The 24,015-nt window shown below is 42.3% G+C and overlaps 1 protein-coding gene across 1 annotated transcript in view; it reads right to left on the bottom strand.

The window, feature by feature from the left end:
* The window catches only part of ERICH1 (glutamate rich 1), a 104,758-nt gene that overhangs the window by 545 nt on the left and 80,198 nt on the right, over positions 1-24,015 (bottom strand). Inside the window, exon 7 of the mRNA XM_050893973.1 lies at positions 1,440-1,520. Coding sequence (XP_050749930.1) covers positions 1,440-1,520 — 81 coding nt within the window. The remainder of the gene's footprint in view (positions 1-1,439; positions 1,521-24,015) is intronic.

Below are 24,015 nucleotides of genomic sequence, written 5' to 3'. Positions count from 1 at the left end.
TACTAACACAGTGATGCTCCCTTGAATGTTAGCTATTAATTCAGGAAAGCAAGACTAAAGGGGATCAGTAACATCTTTTATTAGCTCCACAGGTAGGACTAGACCAAGCAGACAAGTTTTAACACAGTCTCTTTGTCAAGTCCAACAAAGAAGCAGGAAATGCCAATCAAAGTAAAGATAAAAAAATAATTTGTTACTGAGTATCTGAATAACAATCAGAAATGAAATTAAGTTACTGTTGCTTTCCTAGTACATATGATACACTGACTAAGAAGCAGAAACACAGTTTGCATGGTCTCCCTAGAGAGCAAAACACAAATTCCTACACATATTGGCGCTGTGAGTTAAAACATATCATGTCTTTCCAGTTGCAGCATTTCTTATATGAAATGATGACTAGGCCTCAAATAATGATTTTTTTTGTCCTTTCCCTTGCAGTCCATGGACGGAAAGCATGGCACCACTGACAGGAGAGACAGATTCCAAGGAGCCTGATTTTCACTTCCAGATTCTACGGTTTTTATGTGAGCTTAAATAATCAGAGCTGAGTGCTCTGACCTTGATAAATGTGGCTGACTGTGGCTACTTCAGTAGCAGGATAAAAAAAGACAAAAGAATTTCCAAATAAAATTACTGTGTAAGGTGATATCAAAAGATATGCAGGGAGGCATGAAAGAAATTCACTGCTAGGACTGAAACACAGTATCCTTAGCTCAGCCTCTCAACTACTCAACTATCACCTCTCAGCTACTATAGTCTATGATTTTGGATGGACATCACATTGCTAAGAGCTGTGAGATTTTCCTACAAAAGGATGTCTATTCTGTAAATATCAAAATATGGAGTACAATAAGGAATACGCTCTACTTTGGTATATATATCTTTGGGCTGTTTTATTCTCAATTATTTAGGTGATTTAAAACATTTTCTATGCTTGCTTTTATTTTTTTCTTCATATAATGATTGATACTCTGGTCCCCCAATGTTCCAGAGGTCAATACTGATTGAGGTTTCTTTATCATGACCATAGAAGCTCGTTGAAGTGTTTCACTGACAGCTCATTTGAGTTGCTTAGGAACCCAGCATCCCTCTTCCCATCAACATTTTCCTACTGCCCCAAACACACAAAGCCATTGCAAGAGAAAATGATGGAGAAGTAGTTTCTGTTTAAGCACTGCAGAAACATAAACTCCTTCCAAGTATTCTGCATTTGGTATTCCAGCATGATACCAATTATCAAGAATTATCATAATTCATTTACTTTTCAGCAGAGGCTTAATTAAGACCTCTTTGATTGGTTATGCAAGTTAACCCACCAGAAGCCAATGTTCCCTTGGGTTGGTCACGCAATAATTTGAAATAAAATCAGTCCGAGCAAGAGAAATACTGGTATTTCAAAGATCTAATTAAAAGCAGAAAAAAAGACAGAATTTTCATACCTGCAACAACCTTATATACCCAGGTGTCATTCTCCGGAGAGGAATAACCATGATTTCTGAGTCTTCGTAGAAGTTCAGCCCCTACAATTTTAGAACACACAAAACATTACTAAATCCCAGGGATTTTTTACAAGTTGACCTCTAATGAAACATAAGATTAAGTCTAATATGGTTTGCTACAATGCCAAAGCACTCCAAGAAGCAACATATGCAAACATTTTTTCCTTACCTGATGCTCTTTTCCCTCGCGCCCTTCACATGCTTAAGGTCCTAGGGGTATATAAAGCCCAGCTCAGTTGCATAACCTGTCACATGGGATCTGTCTGCACCGCTTAGGTGTTGGCAGAGCCGTAACTGTCCCGCCTGGGGCCAGGTATGTCTTGCAATATTGGAAAACTCTCTGGGAATGCCTGAAGCTCATTAAGAGAGCAACGCGACAGCTGACCTCCTTAAGAACAAAAGGGCCTAAGCCTGCTTTATAGATAGCACTGGACATAAAAAAAGGAGGTCATTATAGCATTTGGTATCGTAGAGTGACAATGCAAATAGAATTGGATGGCTTTTATGTAACTTAGACCATGTATTTATACCCATAGGATGACCTGACTGGGGAGGAAGCTTAATGCAGCCATGACCCGAGTTGAAAGGATGTGCTAATGCAATAGGGTTATTTGGAGACACATTTAAAAATAAGTTCGTTCTTTTCTGATAGCATTCTCTTTTACTTAGCATTATGGATGTTCCTACCCCTTTTTCTACTGCTAAAGCTTTACCACTAAAAAATACTTAATCTAATACTTATTATTACTGTTATAACTATTTTCTGTTAATAGTGATTTCTTTTCACTGTAGTGAGCTTGGATTCAGTTCTGCTCCTGGGGTCATATAGTTCACAATGTGAGAAATGGTGGTAAAATCTAATGTACTAAATTAATTTCTCTTTCTTTTAGGATTGTCCATGGATAGACTGTGCTGAGAAAGCTCCTTCTTCCTATTAGCAATACATGCAACCTTGAATAAGGATAGCAAGGCAGAATTTGGCTCCAGTTGCAGCCATACGTCTAAACATGCAGGGTAAAAATCTTCAGGTGGTGTGAGTCAGTATAGCACCAGTATGCACAGTGAGCCCACATCGGTTTTCATCACAAGTGCTCCATAGAACAGCGCTGATTTACACCCCTTTAGTCTCTGCTACGGCAGCCTAAAGCTCTCTGAGAAATATTCCTGCTGTAAAAGAGCAGAAACACGAAATGTTTCTACTTGGATAAATACTCTACATTAGGTATTCCACAATGATACCACTTATCAAGAATTCTCATAACTCATTTACTTTTCAGCAGATGCTTAAGTAATGTTATATAAAGGAACGATGCTGTTTTCTTCTGAGGCTCTGGGTTACATAGCACGCAGCTGGCAGATCTCATTTTCCTCTTGCCGCACCACGTTTATACCACATGCACCCCGCTGGCACCAGTGGAGCTATGCCTCATTCACAAAAAAGGTAACTTGAGTTGAACTAGTCCTATAGTGTCAATCTAAATACTAAAAGCAAGAGACCGGGAACCTGCCAATCTGTTGGGTTTTTTTAAATATGCAACTTGCACAGTGACCCCATGCTAAACCTTAAGTGCTGTATACCTTAGCTATAGGAAATATTGTATTAACGGGAAACAATCAACATAAAATTGGGAGCTATCTGAAGTTAATGGAAAGCATTATCAGTAAATACAAGTCACCGTACCTGCCCAAATGCATTTGGGATGAAAATCTATACTATAAAAAGGCAAAGGCTTTTTTCTTGTTCTTGTTTCTCACCATATGCCCCACGCTAACTTTCCTGCACAAGCAGGAGAGCGCCCGGGCTTGCTGCCCAGAGCAGGACAAGGCTAACACTGCAGAGTCCGTGTTCTGGAAATACACAGAACGCTGAGTTTTTCCTTTAAATTTCCAGCCTTGCCTGCATTCAAAGAAAAACCTACTCCCCATAGTATCAGAGTTTCAGGAGCTGCAAAAAATCCGTTACTAACAATTTCTGTCATTTTGTGTGTAATTCCTTCCGTTTGGAGAATGGCAGTGAGATTCCTGTGGCACAGTATTCAGAAAGGGAGAGCTTTCCAACCAAGTTTCTTTGTGCGGAAAATAAAAGGGAAGGGAAAGAATATGCCTTGAATGCCACAGCTGTCTTTAAAAATGTTTTCTTGGCCATGCTCAACACAGCTGAATTGCAGAATGTTTTCTGTAATTGCAGGTGTTACTAAAATCTGTGTTACTTTCCCGAGGACTCTGAAAGAATAACCCTCCCAGGCTGTTTCAGGAGAACTTTGAATGAACAAGAGGCTGCCTCCATTCCTTTCGAAGTTCAGACCTCTGAGAACTGAGTCCCGACTGCCACAACGGAGATATGAACGTGCTCCTCCTGGGCAGGGGACCAGCTAACAGAGAAGGAAAAGCACAAGCAGCAAAGGGCTCTCTTGGCAAATACACGGGGATCCCACGCACAGTGCAGACTACTCACCTCATTCATCTACTAATGCCTTCACTGCTTGATGGAGGCACTGTTTTCTAATAGGCATCAAGCAGATAAGAATGCAAATGATATGCTGACATCCTCCCCATCCCAAAATTAAAGGCGAGGGACACTTTGAACCCAGCTGTCAATATTCACCACCTTGTGCTCTATTTCCATTAAAAGGAGAAATCAATAATGAAATTAAAAGTTTCTTCACTGTAATCCTGTGCCTTTGGGACCAGCAAGGGCTCCTTCCCCAAATGCAACAGGAATCAACCAACAGGAACAACTTCTTTCCACACCATTAGAAGCCCTTCCTTGACTGGCACTCCCCAAAAAGCGCTTCGTGCTGCCTGTGCTGCCTGCAAGCGCGTCCCTGCCTCTCTGGAGCATGGTGCAGGGACACGTGTGTCAGCATTACCCACCACAGCTCAGCGGCAAGCAGCAGGGCAAGCATGGCAGCATGGGGCTCAGGCCCCTGCTCTTTCAGTAGGTTTTGCAGCCCACTCTGAGCCCGAGCTGTTGACTACTCCAAGACAGATGCCTCAAATATTTAGGCTGAAACTACACTGTAATCATTCCTGGACTTGTGGCTTTCTCTGTGTGCCCCAGACTTTGTTAGCTTCTATTTCACAGACAGCTGCTTCTCCCATCATCCTGAATTCACTTTCAGATCCTTAAATATGTTATCTCCTAAAATCAGGCTCAACTTTCCGGTTTTCCTTGCTGCCTGTGCTCTGTACAGTGATTCCTATTTTCCAGCTCATTTTCCCAGCTGCTTTCCAGTATATTTACTTTTATCCTGATGAAAGAGCAGCTACGTCAACATTTCCCTCTACAGCAATACTTCAGCTTTAGCATCAGAAATTTCTCTTCAGAAGAGGGACCCGTACTGCTTTCTTCTGCTGGTCAGTTCTTGCCATTGCAGACCCTTGCGGGAGCTGGAATAGCGATGGTCTATGGCACTTGAGAGACTCTGGATGCTAGCGGGCCCTGACTCTCACCCATACAGCAGTCCATTGCCTACATTTACCCATGCTTTTTTCCCTCTCTGCTTTCTTATTTCTTAAAAAATCCTATTTCTAAAAAAATTTTTAGCCATCCTGAAGCAGAGGGAGGGAGGAACGAGGCAAGCTGTTAGGGTGTGTGAGCTAAACCACAGGCGATGGCAGCTGGGGAGAGCAGTTTCTCTTACACCTGCGTGTAAGCCCAGACTAGGGAGCTGCAGCCAATATGTGGCTGTTACGCAAAGGATGCCCAGACAGGTTCACATGCAGAAGGTTGCTTTTGGTGAAAAATGATGTATTGGGTCTGGCTGAGATGGAGTTAATTTTCCCCACAGCAGTCCTCATCCTGCTGCGCTCTGTATTGGGAGCTAGAAAGGTGTTGATAACACACCAGTGTTTTGGCTGCTGCTGAGCAGTGCTCACACAGCATCAAGGCTGTCTCTCCAACATCCCCCCTCACCAGTAGGCTGGGGGTGGGCAAGATCTTGGGAGGGGACATAGCCAGGACAGCTGACCCAAACTCACCAAAGGGATATTCCATGCCATGTGATGTCTGCTCAGCAGTAAAAGCTGGGGGGGGGCGGCAATCATGATTATGATGTTTGTCTTCTGGAGCAACTGCTGTGCGTACTGAAGCCCTGCTTCCTGGGAAGTGGCCAGACATCGCCTGCTGATGGGAAGTTGAGAATAATGCTTCATCTTGACCCACGAAGTTTTTTCCATCTTATTTTTTCCCCCTGGTCCTGCTGAGGAGGGGAGTGATAGAGCGGCTTGGTGGGCACCTGGTGTCCAGCCAAGGTCATCCCACCACAAATGGAAATGACAGAGGAAGGGAGAGGTGAGGGGAGGTGAGAGAGACAAAATAAAAAAAGGGGAAAAGGGAAACTCAGTGGCCAGTGGGAAGAGAGGTGATGGGGGTGCCCAGGCGAGCAGCTTCCCCAGGGTTCCCCTCCAGTGCAGCAGGGTCGCCCCAGAAAGTCCCTTGCAGAAAGTCTGATTGGGACCTGCTCAAACTGGTGTCAGTGGTTCCTACTTGCAATGCTGTTATCTCTGACTGGCGCGTGCTGGCCGGGGCTGGTGTGTGCTGACTGACTGCTACGCTCCGTGCATGTGTATTATTTGGGCCCCAAGCAACAGCAGAAGAAGCAGCGGAAAGGCAGGTGATTCTCCCGCTGCCGCAGTCGCTTCCTATGAGAACCCGCCACAGCCACATTACGGGCTTTGCTGGGGCAAGGCCACAAGAACGACAGTGTGAGAGCAAGAACATGAGGCCAAGGAAGGGAAAATCCTGACCCACGGGCAGCTGGGGTGACAGGCACCCCCCCACTGCCAGGGGAAGGCAGGCTGCACACCTGCAGGCAGGAGGCACCACAAAGGCTAAGGCACCTAAGGCAATGCGGTGGCAAGTGTGCATGCTTATGGGCATCAGTCACTTATGGGCATCAGTCACTTGTGACCCACTATATGCTCAAGAGGTTGGAGCTGATGTCTCCCAACAGTTGTTGCTCCTACCTGACGGATAAAGATTGCAGGCAGAACACTGCAGGGCATTGGTTATGTGTGGTCACATTTCTGAACAATAAACTGGTTTAAAGCAAGACTCTCCGCTGGCTTTGAGGGTCATTAAGCTTGATTTACTCTAGGCCTTCCACACTGACACAGGGGCAGCATTTTAAAAGGATTTCCCGTAAAGCATACACAATTTTCATTCTATACCTGGACAACAATAGCAAAATGTATTATTTTGAAGTCATAATTTTGAAAATAATTCAGAGATTTAACTAAAGAAGTACTTTCCAAAATTCATCATCCTTAAAGAGGCCAGGGTGGAGGAATATGGGCAGCATTCTGAACCTACCCATGGCTTCCACTGTGGCTCTTTGTGCGGGATCAGAGTAAAAGCAAAGTGCTGTCACTGTAGGCAAATAAACAGAACAAACCATATAAAAAAAAACCAAACCAGCAAATCTTCCTCTACACACAACCGTATGACTAATCCTAGGCTTTTTGACTTCAACAGTTATTAGATCTGAGAGCACGTCCTCACAAATCATTCTGTGCATTACTTAAAAATTAAAGCTAAGCTAAAAGGAATTTTGCCTAAAACAAAGATGACTAAAACACCAGCTCTGTAGGGGTAACAGGATCGGGCACTGTCAGCTCATAGAAGAAAGAGATGGTCCTGCCCCAAAGAGCCTACAATCCGTGGGGAGGCAGATGGATGCCACCAGATGGAGGAGCCCAGGGAAACAAAGAGAGTATATCGCTTGGCATGCGAGGCAATGTTCTCAGCTCACTCACAGTCAGATTGTTTCCAAATTTTTGTAGGCGTTGCAGCAAAGCACAGTGTTAAGGAGGGATGTGAAGGTGGTTAATGAATTTTAAGATGATAAGGCAGGCAAGGAACAGGAACAATGTTAGTCATATTGCTGCATTACACAGTAATATCTTTGTGGAGCACAAAATTAGGGAGATGTATTGGAATATGTTGATGACAGAAGTAGGAAATACTGTCAATAAAAGAAGACTGCAATACTGTGTAGATGAGCTGAGGCATAGACAGACAGTTGCAGATAGTTCAGTCCTCAAAGTCATCTAAGGTTACAGATAGACAGCAGCAAGAGATTGTGTTGCTGACGCTTATGGAGTTACCATTGAAGTAGCTTAAACTACTCATTTATTTCCTGCTGAGAATTGACTCGTTCACTTCCCACAGCTCCACTGCCAAGCAGTTACTCCTGTGTTTGCAGCCTGCCTACCCATAGTGCTTTGATGCCATTGAGGGACGAAATAATAGAAACCGACAAAAATTTAACAGCAAAAGAATAGCAGAAAATCAAGTTAATTTCTGCTATGGAGAAAGGAGAACTGCTGCCATGAAAGAAAATTTTGTTAGAAATTGCTGCAGTTTGTATCTGTTAGAAACTACAGGGAAAAAAAATAATCCCTGAATGTTTTTTTGAAGTATTTCCAAAGCAAACGTAGGTAAGTGCTACTGTCACTGGCAGCAGCATAGGCATATTGCAAAGGCACTAGCACAGATCATCTGGAATCCAGTTCTGGTCAAGCAGGGCTGGATCCCTCTCTCCTAACTCCAGACGTGGCTAGTGCAGATGCCTGCCTCCAAACTAGTTGCTCTAAACTCCCATCGTAATTTACCTATTTTAGATGTTTATGTTATGATCAGCAAAAGAAGTGATGCTTGATAGTACAGCGAGTTAATACAGCTAGCGCAGACACAGATATCAATAGTGTAAATACAGCCAGTCATGTGAACTGCACCCCACTGTTTAGAGCAGGAGAATTCAAAGTGAAGCTGGTGTGAAGAACAGCTACTAAGATGACCAAAGCAAATTAAAAGTAGTATTAGAAGAAGCAGCAGCTATGTTTAACCTCACAAAAGGACGATGGTCAAACCCTTCCTGTCCTCTTAGATACTCGTGAGCAGTGATAATGTCCTTGAACACTGATTTTTGCCTCATTCCCCAACTATTGGATGCGGTCAATAGCCTAGCTTCATCTCCCCTTGCTCAGGGGAGGTCTTCATAGAGGGAAAGCAACACGGGTAGAAGTGAGTGGCCCACTACAAATGGGAAAGCCAACACATGAGAAGGACTGCATTTAAAGCTCTGCATAAACAGGTACTGTCTGACATGATGTGCAAGTACAGCATCTTTGGGGGGACCGTCTCCAACATCCCAGCAGACAGTCATTGCCCTACAGAACATTGCCAGTCCTGACTGCTACTGATCCATGAGCAATCAGTTGGGGGAATAAACAGTCAGTTTTTCTGTAGCTAAGGTGTGTACTAGTACAGATGTATTTATTAATTTTACAACTGAAAAGCAAAAGGACCCCACCAAAATGAAAAAAAAAAAAACCATCCCCAAACCAACAATATAAACAACAGGCATTAATAGAGAGACGTGGGGTCTTGCAGGTCTGAAGACCTTAATGGAAGCTAGCACCTTTCAAAAAGGTGCTGCTACACTCATGCCAACCACTGGCAACTCTGATGTTTGGGTCCACCTTAATGATTTGTACAACTTTGCAGAATCTGTAGGTTGGACTGCAACAGAAAACTGGTCTAGCAGATATGGACAGGGAGAAGCTTGTCCGCCTCTGCTGTGCAAGTGACATTGCACCACAAATGCTTCCCTGTTGTGTGGTTTGCTTAATACTCACTCCTGGAAAGTGGGTTGAGTGTTTAAAACGCATAGCAGAATAACAGCTGTCTTTCGAGCAACAGCTTTATGCCTTGCTGCTTCTGAGGCGGGTTCAGAAATCAACCAGCACAACACACTGCCAGAGAAGCTGGAACACTATGGGCTGTGCTCACTGGCCTGAGAATTATCTGGGTGCATATTGGTGGAAAGATTTACCTATAGCCATTATTCTGGGAAGGTTCACATCCGGCAGGCAGTGGACAGACTTCCAGTAGAGGTCCAGAGTCCCAGTTAACCCTGGAAACAGTCGGTAATAGAGTTCCCTTTTTCTCACAAGTGTAATGCACTGTCTTGCAATGATCCCAGTATTCAGAGCACGTACCAACCACTTCAGCAAGGTAGCGCACTGGAAGGACACGCAATGCAGTCCTGACAGTTTGTGAACAAGGTGGGTATCATCATTTAACATAATGCCATTTTTCAGCTACCAAGGCACTGCTGGTCTCACTAGGGAAGCCTATGGATATATCTGGATACATAAGACTCGCAAGACACATCATTATTCAAGAGCACATCCACTCCTGTGATTGTGTGTGCCAATTAGCTGCTATTAATCCAAGACAGTATATTATTTGTTGCTCTAAAGGAGTGACATACAATGGCTGCTATTTTGCAAAGAAACAAGGCATTAGGCTCTTCCCCGTGAACAGCCTGCAATTTCCTTTCCATTTAGAAGAGATGGAGTAAAGAGGGGTGAGCTTTTTAAGGAGCAAGGCATATCCCCTCACTCTGCTCTGCTCCCCGAAGGCCACTAAAACGGGTATGTACATCAAGACACCCACCAGATATTGGCTCCTGTGCCAGGCTGAACATGTGTCCCTGGCTAGCCAGGCCTCAGTGGGTGTTTTTCACTGTGAGAGTTGATATGAGAAATTATATTACAATCTGTGATGAGAACTCTTCACGTTGTGTCCTTTGCTGCTTCTGTGGCTGATGAGACAAACAGCTGGACTGTCACACTCCATGTCCTCATGGGCATCCCTCGCTCCATCTGCAGAGGGTCCCAGATCATGAGAGGCTCCATCACAGTGTCCCAGATATCTTCTGCAGCTTGATACACAGTGTATAGCTATACTGACCTGCGGAGAGTTGTAACCTGTCCAATGCACGTATACACACAGCCCAGAGCCTTTTGAATTTGAACCACTTCTTTGTAAAAAGCTGGACAGATCATTCCCAGCAGTTCTGTATTGCTGCTGGGAAATTTTCTCATCAGTAAAACTGTGCACATGAGCAGGTGCATATGCAACTAACTATTGAGCAGGGTTCCTCCTCCTCCTCCTCTACGTCCCACACTGCAACCCTGTTACACACATGCCAAATCTTCACCGTGAATCATACAAATGAGAAAGCTTAAGAAGCAGCCTTCTGACATGTAATTCCAGAAATGCAGGTATTTGGGTATGGCAGCTGAGGACAGAAGGCCACGAGATCTCCTGCGATGCCTGCAAATCACTGGGAGGCTTGCAAAGAACTGCCATATTATACGTATGAGATAGACCCTAACATACAGAAAGCACATCCTGTGTTTTTCTGTAGCTAGGGACATTTTAAATTTGTTTCAGAGCACAGCCACAGTGTGAAAAAAGAGCCGCAGTAGGGAAGTTTGGGGTACCAGGACTCTGGAATGGAAAAGGATTCGTTCTAAGAAGATAATATAGATACATTCAAAGCATGACCACAATTTTGGTTCTAATTCTGAAGTGCTGATTTTCAACAGAAGTACACAACTTCAGTCAGTCATTTCACTGGTACCTCTCTGTTCTTTTCAAACAAAATTTTCAGATAGTCAAAATGTGTGGGTTACTATATTCCATATGGCTTTAGAGTCATGAATCCTACAAAGACATGTGATCCACCTTCTAAACAAAGCTGTAGAACCTTCTTTTTGGAAGGGCTGGAACTTGTTCTGCATGTGATCACAGTTAAAATGAATCTGGAGCTACTATCAAAATGTAGAATTTTATTGACATTTACCATTCCTGCATAAGCAAATGTGTCTAAACGTTGAGAGGTTCTGAAGTCTTCCTTACTGGACTGCCAGGAAAGTTACTTACATTTAGCGGTAATGGATATCTAAATCTGTAACAGCCGAAAATGGTTTCTAATTTAGAAACTGTAAATGCTTTGATCCATCCTTGCAGATACAAAGGCTTGAATATATGTTGCTGTATGCTGCGTGTTTCCAATGCAACAGGCTAATGAATTAGTCCACTCAAACCACAAAAGTTCTGTAAATTCTCTTGTAAGACTTTAAACTGCAGTATAAGAAGATATAAATTACTGGAGCCTTCCAAGTATGATAGAAAATGCTTCAAAGCTTTAAATTAAATTACATAGCTTTAGTGGGAACCTTGCTAGTTGAATTTCTGTTCTCGCACACTTTCTGACATGTCCCCTTGTTTTGTTTCCTTGTAATTGCCTTCACATCACTGATTACACATGGTTCCCATCCCTTACTATCTGTATTCCTATTTAAATGTTCTAATCCCTTAAAGAGACATCTATTATTATTTCTGGCATGGCATGGTGCCACCACAGTTGTGGCTATTTAACACAATTGGTAATCTATTTTTAGGCATACTCCTGCGTAAAGGTACCTGTCTTATGTTGTGAACTCTCTAGCTGAACACTGGAAGATTCTTTCATTAACTTAAGAAGAGGGTAAAACAGTCTATGCAGGAAATAAAGCATGAAAAATACATTAATCAAAAGAGCAACATTTCTATAATGTTTATTTTTTCATTAGGTAGTCTTTATTCTGATTAAGTGTTGTGACTGTCTGACTGTGAGGCCAAGCGGAAACGATTAAAACAGAATTCAAATTACCTAGGAGTGGAAAACAAAACAAGAGGGGTGGAGTAGTGAACATTTGCACTTAAGCATGATGCACTGGACTTCGCACGGAGTTCTCTCTTCAGAGATTGTATTTCCCATGGCACAACACTAACAGCTCACTAGGACCAGATGGTATTCACCTAAGAGCTCTAAACCAACCGAAGGATGAAATAACACAACTGCGAGCCGTGGTGTGTAACCTCTCACTGGGAATTGTCTCAGTGTCAGGGGCTGGGAAGGTGGTGAGATGGCTAATTTTTACAAAGGATTCCAGGGGTGATCTGGGGAACTACAGACCAGCGAACCGGATGTCCTCGTTCAGCAAATCAGTAGGAACCATTGCAAGGAAGAGAATGAGCAGATGCATGGAAAAATATATTGGGAAGCTCTCCATTAAGCTTCTGTAAAGGGAAGACATACTTGACAAGCCTATTGGCATTTTTTTTGAAGAATCAACAAGTAAGTGGACAAGGTGTATGTCATGGTTTAAACCCAGCTGGCAACAAAGCACCACGCAGCCGCTCGCTCACTCCTTCCCCTGTCGGGATGGGGAGGAGAAAATACAGCAAAAAGCTTGTGGGTCGAGACAAGTACAAGAAGGGATCACTCACCAATTATGGTCACAGGCAAAAACCAGACTTGATTTTGGGGAAAAATAAACCAATTTAATTTGTTACCAATCAAATCAGAGTAGGATGATGAGAAATAGAACCGTATCTTAAAAACACACCTTCCCCCCACCCCTCCCTTCTTCCCGGGCTCAGTTTCACTCCCGATTCCTCTACCTCCTCCCACAGCGTGCAGGGGGTGTGAATGGGGGTTGCTGTCAGTTCGTCCCACATTGTCTCTGCCACTCCTTTCTCCTTGGGGGGAGGACTCCTCACACTCTTCCCCTGCTCCAGCATGGGGTCCCTCTCATGCGGGTCAGCCCTCCATGAGTTTCTCCAGCTCAAGTCCTTTCCATGGGCTGCAGTCCTCCACAAACTGCTCCAGCGTGGGCTTTCCCACAGAGTCACGGCCTTTTCTGGGCCCAGCCACCAGCTCCGGCGTGGGGTCCTCCACGGGCTGCAGGTGGATATCTGCTCCACCATTAACCTCCATGGGCTGCAGGGGGACAGCCTGCCATCTCACCATGGGCTGCACAGGAATCTCTGCTCCAGTGCACCTCCTCCCTCTCCTTCTTCACTGACCTTGGTGTCTGCATAGTTGTTTCTATCACATCCCACTCCTCTCCTCACTGTAGCTCCTCTTCTTCTTGCATCTTCTTCTTCCTCTCCTTCTTACTGTAGCTCTTCTTCTTCTTCTTCCTCCATCTTTATTACTCTCTCCCTCAGCAGTCTTTTCCCCCTTCTTAAATATGTTATCACAGAGGTGCAACCACCATTGCTGATGGGCTCGGCCTTGGCCAGCAGCAGGTTTGAGTTTGGAGCTGGGGAAGCTTCTAGCAGCTTCTCACAGGAGCCACCCCTGTAGCCCCTCCCCTGCTACACAAACCCAACACAGTGTACTAAAGTGCATTTTTAAAATTAATTGGGGAAAAAAAAAGCTCTTAAAAAGGAAGTCTCATGGGCTAAGAAGATTCTCATTTGAATGAATAAACAATTAAAAGATACAAAAGAAAAAGTGGGAATGCAGAGTTTTCCCACTGGAAGGAAATCACCAGTGCAATCCTACAGGACTTTGTGCCAGGATCTGTGCTGCTCAGCAAAGTTCTAAATGACCTGGAAAAGGTGATGAATAATGGGGGAACAGAGACTGCTGATTCCACTACAGTTATCACAGGCACTAAGACTGAAAGCTGACTGTGCAGAGCTGCAGAAGAGCACTACGATCACGAACAACTTGTGATAAAGTGGCAGATGAAATTCCATGTAGGGTACTGCAAAGTGGTGCACGTAATGACATAAACTGATAAGGACTGTTCAGGAATGAAATAAGAGTTCTATGAAGATGTCAGCTCAGTACCCAGTAAGGGGTCAAAAAAGCAACCAAATTATTTGGAAAGGGCTAGAGAAAAAAACAAAGCACACTTCAAAAAAATGCATGGTGAACCTGCATTTTTAATGACGTGAGCAGTTTTGGTCCTCCCATCTCCGAAAGGATGAAGCAGACTCGAAAAAGATACAGGAAAGGGCAAAAAGGGTATAACGAAAAGTAGGAAAAGTATCTTCATGAAGATTGAGTAAATGGGAATCTTCAAGTTGGACGTGTCCTTTTGTTCTTCCCTGCTTCCTTACCTCCTCTACATGTCTTCCTCTCCCTCCCATGTTACTGTATTCTTACCAACACTTCCATAGTCTTCCCAGACCTGCAGACAAATGAGGGTTTGAAGTACAAGCTGTTGGGATTTTCCTTCCTCACTCAGAGACAGTGGGAAGGCTTCCTCCAGTCTTCCCATACTCCTTCTCCAAGGCAGGAAATGCGTAAGGATTCACTGCCCCCTGCCTCAATATACAAAGGAAAAAAAAATAATACTTTTGAGTTTTTTACCTCCTTCCTGCATCGTAGCCTTGTCAACAAGATTTTTGCTGATTATCAGACATTGATTTCTCCAGTTTGGAGGCAGACAGACTGCTTTCAGTGCGCGGCTTCTCTGTGAATTAGGAGCTGCTGTGATGGATTGTCCCACCTTGAAGTTACTTTCAGAGCTGACTGCAGACTCTTCCCATTTCACAGCATATAGAAATCTCAGCCAACTGCTTCTCCCTGATGGCGAGGTAGTACTACTAGTTAAGCGTGGTTCAGTCTTACCTCTCACTTATGGGAAGTTTGTGTCAACTTTATTTGGAAACTGGAGCACAGGTACTACAATAGCAAGGGGGTGCAAATGCCCTGGTTGCTTCATCTTAAAATTTAGCTCTGACCAGCTTTTGATTCTGATGGAAAACTCACTCCAACTTGAGAGACATGTTCATGGATGCCCACTCATTTGAGCCAAAGACAGATATTCAGTTACTGAGAAAAGCACTGCTTCAATCCTTGGCTCATACCACTTCAAAGACCGATGCACAGTTCAGGTCAGGAGGAACAGGACTGATGGGCTGCGGGCTGAAAGCTGCCCTTCGTATAGGCTCTACTTTCCATGAAGTGCAGATCAATTCATCCCCATGAACTTTTATACAAAAATCTTTCCCTACCAGAGAGGAATTTTTTTTACACTGGTCTACAGGAAATGTCCAATTATACAGATTATGCAGAATCCTCCTTTGCTTGGTTCCCTACAGTCTGAAGCACTCATCTTCGTTAATTTACTGTCACGTATTTTTGTGAGCATTAAAAACTCTGTGGAAGGCTGAGTGTAGCATCGTGGAAAAAATATTGCCAGTCACTATAAAAACGCAAAGCACACCCAAGGGAAGTGCTTTAATTGCAGATAGACAGCTGTAAAATTGCTTAGCAAAGATAGTTGGAAATTTGTTTGTATTTCTTCCCAATTGCAATGGAGAGGTGAATGGCTGTGTACTGATAAAGCCATCTGTCTTGTGGGTGCCTGGAGAAAGACTTTGCACCAAAGCAATATTGCCAGTTTTACAGTTAATATCCTGGTGCACAATACTCTTGAGCTGAGAGTTGGACCGCAGTCATTTCCACCGCCTTAGGGCATACCATAGAACAGCATGCTCAGTTGTAATGACTCCTGCTCACAAGCACAGGCTGCCAGATTGGGAAAGGGAATGAATATCCCTGCAGGGCATAATGGCAATGCGAGCACACCATTCCGTGCACTGAGATAATACTCAGGTCTGTGGACTCAGATTTGAACCCAGAGAAGAGAAGGAACAGAACGTGTGGGTAGAATGCTTTTATTGGGTAGGTTTTCCGGTGACTTGCTTATCCTGAATATTCACAGGATAATCAAAGAATAACAACAACAATTTAGGGGCTCAGGAAAAAAAAAAGGTGGCAAAGACTGGCCTAGTTTAGATTTCTAACAGATAGTTTTATGGTTTTTGTAGTATTATAGGGTACTTTTCAGACTTCTTTGCAAACAAAATACCATGCAAGAGACTGCTGTACAAAGCATCTATGATTTCTGGATGCCAGTAATTCCTATGGTTTGGATCAGACTTGGACAACTGGAGCTGCATCAAGGTTGACAGAGAGGACCCTTAGTTATTATTCAAAAGACTAATTATCCTCTTAGAGGTACTTGCTCAATGCCATCTCATCTTTGTGACTTTTACCTCCCAAGTTACCCACTACTCTCATTTGAAAGTGCAAGTCTCAGGTCATCCATGAGAATGTTGTCGAGCACAGAGCAGAACAGGTCTGCGAATCACCATCGCAACCCACAAGGGAAAAGCTACACTGACATAGCCCCAGCTCTCCTTCCCTCCTGTTCCCATCACCTCAGTAAGTCACTGTTGCCAGTTGCTTCCCAGGATCTGCCCATCTTCAGATTCCCATCCTATGGTATCTGCAAGGTTGTTTGAGACTGCTTTTCACTCTGTGAAACAGGGCAAAGCCTTGCAAATTATGGAGAAAGTAGATGGACACGAGACTTCTAGAAACACAAGAGTCAGCTGAGTCTTTGTGTCTCAGGTACCCTGACAAGGACACCTGAAATGTTTTTGGCTTGATATTGAACTTTGATGTTTTTTGCTTATGCATAAGGGAATCAGACTGAAAGAAAGGATGCTGCCAGGGCATTTTGACAGAAACACTGCTTTTTTCCCTGAGGCTTCCAGTGTAGGGGGGAGGTAAGGAACTTTTGGAATCCTACAAGGCATGTTCTGTGTTAGCACAGAGCCAGAACCTGGAAGCCGGAGGCTCTACGCTATTTGTATGCGAGGGGTTTATACAGCCACAGGTCAGATTCTGGCTAGGGCAATTAGACTTTCCTCAAATAAAGCAGCAGAACTGCATTCACCAGCTTTATTCACATTGAAAAAAACAAATCAATGTATTGCTCTGGGTATCTCTTATCTTTGGCTCTTTTTCTTTGCACTTTCTGGTACAAAACACTTCGGTTTTCTCTTCCACCTTTGAACTGTGGGCTCCGGCAGCTGCTGCAGGAGTGGTACTTCCAGGTGCAAGTTGTTTTAAAATCCTTTTCCTTTCATGTTTAGCTCCTGTACTAACTGGCCCTACTGTCACTTTGCTGGTTACTGCACTGCTGTGCTGTTATTACTCCTTTGTTTTTCCACTGTGTAGCTTTGGGGCCAGCCTGTGACACAGCCTTGACTAAAGGGAACCATGAGGGTGATGAACCACTGCAATGAAGTGGGAATCCCACTGGTGGTTCTGTCTCATACAAAGATCCTCCTGAGTATAAGCTCCTTCTTCTCTGCTTCTCTCTGGACTGTGACAGCTCTGGGCAGAGAGTAACTGGGACTTCTCTGCCATTTCTAGCTCCAACAGAAAATGTTAATGCTGTCTGCATTTTGATTCATGATACCAACTGCAAGTTAGCACTCCATGAGCAGCAGAACTTAGTCTCCCAAGCTGAGGTTCAATTAATCTCTCTGATGAATCCTTACACTGGTCTCCAACAACAGCTTAGGGTTTAGATAATTAATGCTGATACTGACAGTTAACATGCCTGTGCTGTAGCCTGGAAATCTGCTCAGAGAACTACTGCTGTAAAAAATTGAAAATTTGCATATCCCACTATAAAACTGTGAATGCAACTTCCTAAGCAAACTTCTAAGTCTCAAACCTGTTTTTTTCATCAGTAGTTAATGAACTTATTGCAAGGATCTTTCTTCAATTACCAGCTGGAAGAAATGCAACACAACAGACACCTTCAGAACTAAAGTTATGGATCACATGTCGCAGGAAAAGAAAGAAATATGAATTTTCCTTTGATGTTTAAAAATACAGAATCTTTCACAACAATCATTCTTAACTAATGCAAATCATCCCCTGCAGAGCAACACATTGAAAACACATAAGACAAATTTGAGAGGCTATTTACTTTGAATACTTTTTAATTATTCTGCTTCCCCTTAAAAATACTCTAAAACACAATTCTATAGTTTTTTGTACAGTGTCTTTAGTTTGGACTCTTATCCTTACCTAAAAAAATTAAAGCTTGTTCTTGTAGAAAACTGAAGAAATAGCTGTTGACAGTAGCAGACAACCATTACACCTTGTGCTATTTAGACTCCTGTGAAGTTACCTCGTGCCACAGGACTTTCTGATCAAAACAAAGCATACAAGACAATAAAGTACGTGTTAAATACATCAGAAATCCACTAGATGATCTCAGTTTTCTGTTTTCAAAAAGAAGGTATAAATAGGGAATTGTGACTGAATGATGTTATTTCTCTTTGGATCCCATAAAGATTAGTACTAGTACTCGACACCGTTCAGTATTTTTATTAATGATCTGTAAGTAAACATAGAACATTGCTGGTAAAATTTGCAGATGACACCAAGGTTAGCAGATAGTCGATACTAATGAAAGCAGTACAGGCACACAAACCAATCCATCATTTACTAATCTAGACATAGTCAAAAAAAATTAAGGTTAATAAGGCCAAACAGAAAGTCAGACATTTAAGAACAAGAAGTATGGAACCAGGGACTAAATCCTGGAAAACAATAAATTTCAAGAGTTCTTCTCTACTATGACAAATAATTCAACATGGACTCCCGATACAATCCTATGGCAAAAAGTGGACCCACAAATGATGGAGTAGTGAGTACGAAAGTTGGCACTGCTGAGATTTTAAATGAAGTTCTATGTGCAGTTCCAGCACACTTGTTCTCTAAATGGTGAAAAAAAAAATGGAGAGAATGTACAAGAGAGCTACAAAAACAATTCGAAAGCTGTAGAAAATGCCTTAAACCAAGTAATTTAAAGAGATAATATTTAGGGTAGCAAAAAGGACATTGCATTGGAGCTTGATTACAGTGTCCAAAAACTTTCACAGACAGAAAATAGTGGCTAGTGAGGGACTACTTAATCTAGTGAAGAAAAGCATACCAGGAACTAATGGCTGCAAGTTAAATCTAGACAAATTCAAATTTAAAATGAGGCACGTGTTTCTAACCGTGAGAGTGACTGAGTACTGGAATAAATGACCAGAGAAGGGGCTAAGTCTTCATTTCTTGATGTCTTTAAATCAAGTTTGTCTGTCTGCAGAAGACTTGCTTTAGCAAAAACCACAAATTGTGCTTTTGTCAGACGCAAGTTACTGGTCTTCACCCTGAAGTAAAAGGAAAATTTATGACCAGGGATGTAAATGGGGTCAGAGAAGATAATCTCATGTCCTTTTTAGTCTTACCCTCTATGAATCTATCAATTTACTGAGTGAGTACAGAGAAAAAACTTTCTGAGTGACTTTTGCCATCTGGATAACAATGTGATCCGCAGCAGACTGTAAATCATCCAGTAATAAATATATGTCAGAAACTATTGAGATGAATATATTCTTGCAACGCCTTCTAATTTAGAAATTTAGAGTTATTTAATATTTTACACATTAATTTTATACTGGGTAATTGAATTAATGTGAAAGGGTTAAGCAGACAGGCTAATGAAACACTGTGCCATGTACTTAGCTTAATGTGGTTAGAAAAATCAATGCACTTTGGTCTGTCAGTTAGCAATCACAGATTTAATTGAATAATATGTCAAGTATTTTAAACTGTTTACCAATGTAAATAGAATCCAGCACTATAGTAATGGTAATAAGCTAAGATGCTTTCCCTGAATTCCAATCAGATTTGAACATGACCTTCATTTTAAGCTCCAACATGCCAGACAGAGATCAAACAGCTATCATTATGTCTACAGAGTTTGGTGATTACTCCTGTGATTCTGAAAAAAAAGTATTTGCTATTGATTCACTCTCTAGAACACAGGTAATGGGTCATTAGTTTGATATTCCTAGCAATAGTTACTCCTTTTCTGTGCATTTATATTCACTTCCACTTCATTATTGTTACTGGAAGGAGGAATAAATCACACAGCAATCTTTCAGTGAGCCTATCTGAGAAGTGGTGGAGGCCACTTTGCACATGATCGCATGAAGGCATCAAGAGGAAGAGCAGGAGAAGCACCTCCTCAGCTTGTGCTGGGTGAGTTCCAAGCACAGCTATACAACAGCTCCTTACTCTTCTTCTCCTTCTCCCTTTTACAGCTCCCAGGCAATGGCTTCCCAACAGAAGATATGAAAGCAGCAAGAAGGGAGGGTCACAGCCCTGTCCAAGTTGAAGGAGCTTGCCACTGCCAGAGCAGCACCAGGAGTAGGTGATGTTTTGGTCATGCAACAGGTACATTCCTGACCCTTTCTCAGATGCAGTAAATGAATTTTTTTTGACGAGATCCAGATGGCTGCAATGCAGATGTTTCCATCTGACCTACCTGTTTATGCTCCCGTAACAAAGTAAAGACATAAGTTCTTCCATTTGTACCATTGTTCTTATCCTAAAATAGATGTCTAGAAGCAATCAGTTATATTGGGCTGTACAAGTATCTGTTTCATCCCAGAGATCATAAAGTTCTTTAGGACAGGCAGCTCAGATGGAAACATCTACACTGTAGACATCTGAAGTTAGGAGAAATTAATCCCACCCTGCATGCCTCCAAGCTCTCCTTAGCAAGCTGCAGATGAACACTGCCTCCAAAGTGTCTACTAGGGCGAACCAGGTCCCTGCTTTACGAGACTGATCATGTGTGCAATGTAAAATTATTATGCCATTTTTAACTATTAGCAGCCTTGCTTACATGTTCTAGCATATTCTTGATTGTAGTTAAGTCTATTACATTCCCCTAGCACATTGGCACCTGTGTTGGTTTTGGCTGGGATAGAGTTAATTTTCTTCGTAGTAACTAGTATCGGGCTGTGTTTTGGGTTTGTGCTGAAAACAGTGTTGACAATACAGGGATGTTTTAGTTATTGCTGAGCAGTGCTTACACAGAGTCAAGGTGTTTCTGCTTCTCACCCACCCCACCAGTGAGGAGGCTGGGGTGCACAAGAAGCTGGGAGGGGACACAGCCGGGACAGCTGACCCCAACTGACAAAAGGGATATGCCAGACCATAGGACATCATGCTCAGCATATAAAGCTGGGGGAAGAAGAAGGAAGGGGAGGACGTTCAGAGTGATGGCGTTTGTCTTCCCAAGTCACCGTTACGTGTGATGGAGCCCTGCTTTCCTGGAGATGGATGAACACCTGCCTGCTGATGGGAAGTAGGGAGTGAATTCCTTGTTCGCTTTGCTTGCGTGCGTGGCTTTTGCTTTACCTGTTAAACTGTCTTTATCTCAACCCACGAACTTTCTCACTTTTACTCTTCTGATTCTCTCCCCCATCCCACCGTGGGGGGAGTGAGCAAGCGGCTGTGTGGTGCTTAGTTGCCAGCTGAGGTTAAACCACGACCTCAGATGCACCTCAGATGTAACAGAAATTTGCTGTGCTGGGTGCTGTGCAGCAGGCCAAACCCTGCATCAAATTGCTACTAGTTTAAGAAAGGAGAAAACAGATGAGAAAATAGGCAGATTGATGTGGGAGTACACAGATACAATAAGGCAACATTAGTCAGCACAGTAGGCAGTTGTCTTAGCACACTACTGACCTAGCTGTTGCCAAGCTTTTGGGCAGCAGCATGGCAAAGGAGAGTTTTAAAGAAAGAAAGGAAGACGATAGAAAGACTGCTCTGTAGAGAGCTGTGGATGGCATTGTGGGAAAAAGCACAAATGTGTTAATCTGAAAATACAGCAAATGGGTGATGGAAGCTAGTATCAGAGGCTGAGAGGATGGAGGAATCATCTGTGCACTGACTGAGGGACTGCAAGACTGGCAAAGATCTTGAAAGTGAAGAAAAGCAGCCTCTAGTTGATGCAACCTAAAGCAGCCTAGAGTTGATGCAAAAGAAAAGAAGGTATTGAACCACAGATTCATTCCTTCTCTATTTTTGTGTAGTCCTCTTCAATCTTAGATAACACTTTTTTTTTGCATTATGTATCCTAAACCAGGATGTAGCATTGCAGTAATAATGTTACAGAGAACTACAGCTTGCTTATACATTTTACAAATGTATATGCATCATTAAAATGACTACAGACTATTATATCTACAAAGTTAAGCACTCAGCTTGGAGAACATCCTTATTAAAGCTATATATTTGACCTTGAATAACTGTGGTGCATATACACTGTTTTCAAATAATCATAGAATATATATTTTTTTTTTCCTAGATCTTTAGATGTAGGAAACATAGCATTTGTAAATTTCTGCTTTTTCTTTATACTCATGTAGTGCTTTTCCCCCATGGCTTAGTTCAGCATGTATCTAGCAGTTTAAAAAGATACATTTTTTTCATCTAAGAAAAACTTATATTAAAAATTGTGAAATACTCAGACATTGTAATTATCCTATTCAACAAAATTTACTTAGATGCAATGCAGAGGGTAAAGTAGTTAACAGTGAAGCTAAATTAGCTGCATAAACATGTGCAATGCAGCCCTCCTTAGGTGCAATCTAGGGCTGAAGCAATTAATCACAAAATCTACATAGCTATAACCTGAGGTTGGCCTAAATATTAAATACAATGCATTTTTCCAATCTTACAGTTTGCTGGCTTTTTTCACTACCATTCTTTGTTATTATACTTAATGTGTAGCATACTGTACAAGCATAACACATCGCTTTCCACTCTACTTCTGTGGACTGGTTTTGTGATATACCAGATATTACTGGATGAAATATGTTTTCTTCAGTCAAAGACAGCTTAACAATTTTCTGCCTTCATGCTGCCACTCACCACTTTTTTCCTTCCTTGTCTTTTCTTTTTTAAAGTCTTTTTTTTCCCCACATGTCATTTCAGAGATTCAGCCTACTGAGTAGTAGCCCCCTGCACTGGTACAGGGGAGAAAAGCCAGCTGTCATAGAAAACACATTAAAGAATTTATAACTCTACATGATTGTAAAGTGCTATATAAAATATTACACCCCTTATGAAGCAGTAAAAATCTGTAACATTAGAGACTGATTCCCACATTACATATCCACTAAAGAGAAGAATTAAGGTCTTACAGGCAATTTTGAGAAGAAAACATGTACCTATATATAGAGGTAATGGCTTTGAACTCACACCTTTGCACACAAGCGTATTGACCAGCTATTCACTACTACAGATGCCCAAAACTACTTCAGCCTCTGCAGTCTTCCTTGTACACAGAGCCTAAGGAAGGGACCACTACCTACTCAGAGCCTGATTTCTCTTCCACTATGCTGCTGTTCCTTCCTCCCTGTGTAATGTTTAGTTACGCAAACTAGAAAGTTAATTCTTGAAGCCACATGCAGGCTACTTTCTAGTTGATCCTTAAATTCTTCCTACTGTTGGAGTCCACGTAGGTTTTAAAAACAAAATTTTAAAGTTCTATCTTCCCAGAAGTTTGAACCATGCTGATAAAAATGCGTGCGCAGTTCAGTCTGAAGTTCTCTGATGCAAAGTCCTCTTAAAAAACTCTTCCATGCCTCAGAAATTCCACGTGATACTGCACATTCATTAGACTGAATGATGTGGCAGAAGCAGAAACTTCAACGCCATCTCCTTTGCCATTTATGAGTTTAGCATGAAAAGCCAAAGCGATAAATGTTTCATTGCTATGTTGAAGGAGCCATGTATAGTGAAATGTAAAACACACTGTGTTCACTGGTGGATATTAATTTAAATTTTTCAGTTTTCATATCCCAGCCGTGTTGGTTACACCACTGCTCAAGTAAACCACAAAAGGTGTAGGGAGATTCAGCACGATTTCTTTTAGAGAAGCAGCACAGACAAGTGACCAGGTATTAAAATTCTGGTGTATGAAATCTTTTTGACTGCAAATAGGATGTTAAACATAGAACCACATAATTCTGCCCCCCTGCCATTTTTAGTACATTGCCTAATTGATATTATTATAAGATGAGTAATGTCCATTTCTTTTGCTTTTAAACTAGATCTTTCTCCTGTGTTCTTTCGTGTATTGCTCTTAAGTGTCTTTACGCACGTTGCAGTTCAGCACATTGTTGTTTGGCACGTTTGTTTCAGAAACAAAT

Source organism: Gymnogyps californianus, chromosome 3 (assembly GCF_018139145.2).
Source record: "Gymnogyps californianus isolate 813 chromosome 3, ASM1813914v2, whole genome shotgun sequence".
In the NCBI taxonomy this organism is placed as follows: domain Eukaryota; kingdom Metazoa; phylum Chordata; class Aves; order Accipitriformes; family Cathartidae; genus Gymnogyps; species Gymnogyps californianus.
This window is presented reverse-complemented; position numbering and strand designations above follow the sequence as displayed.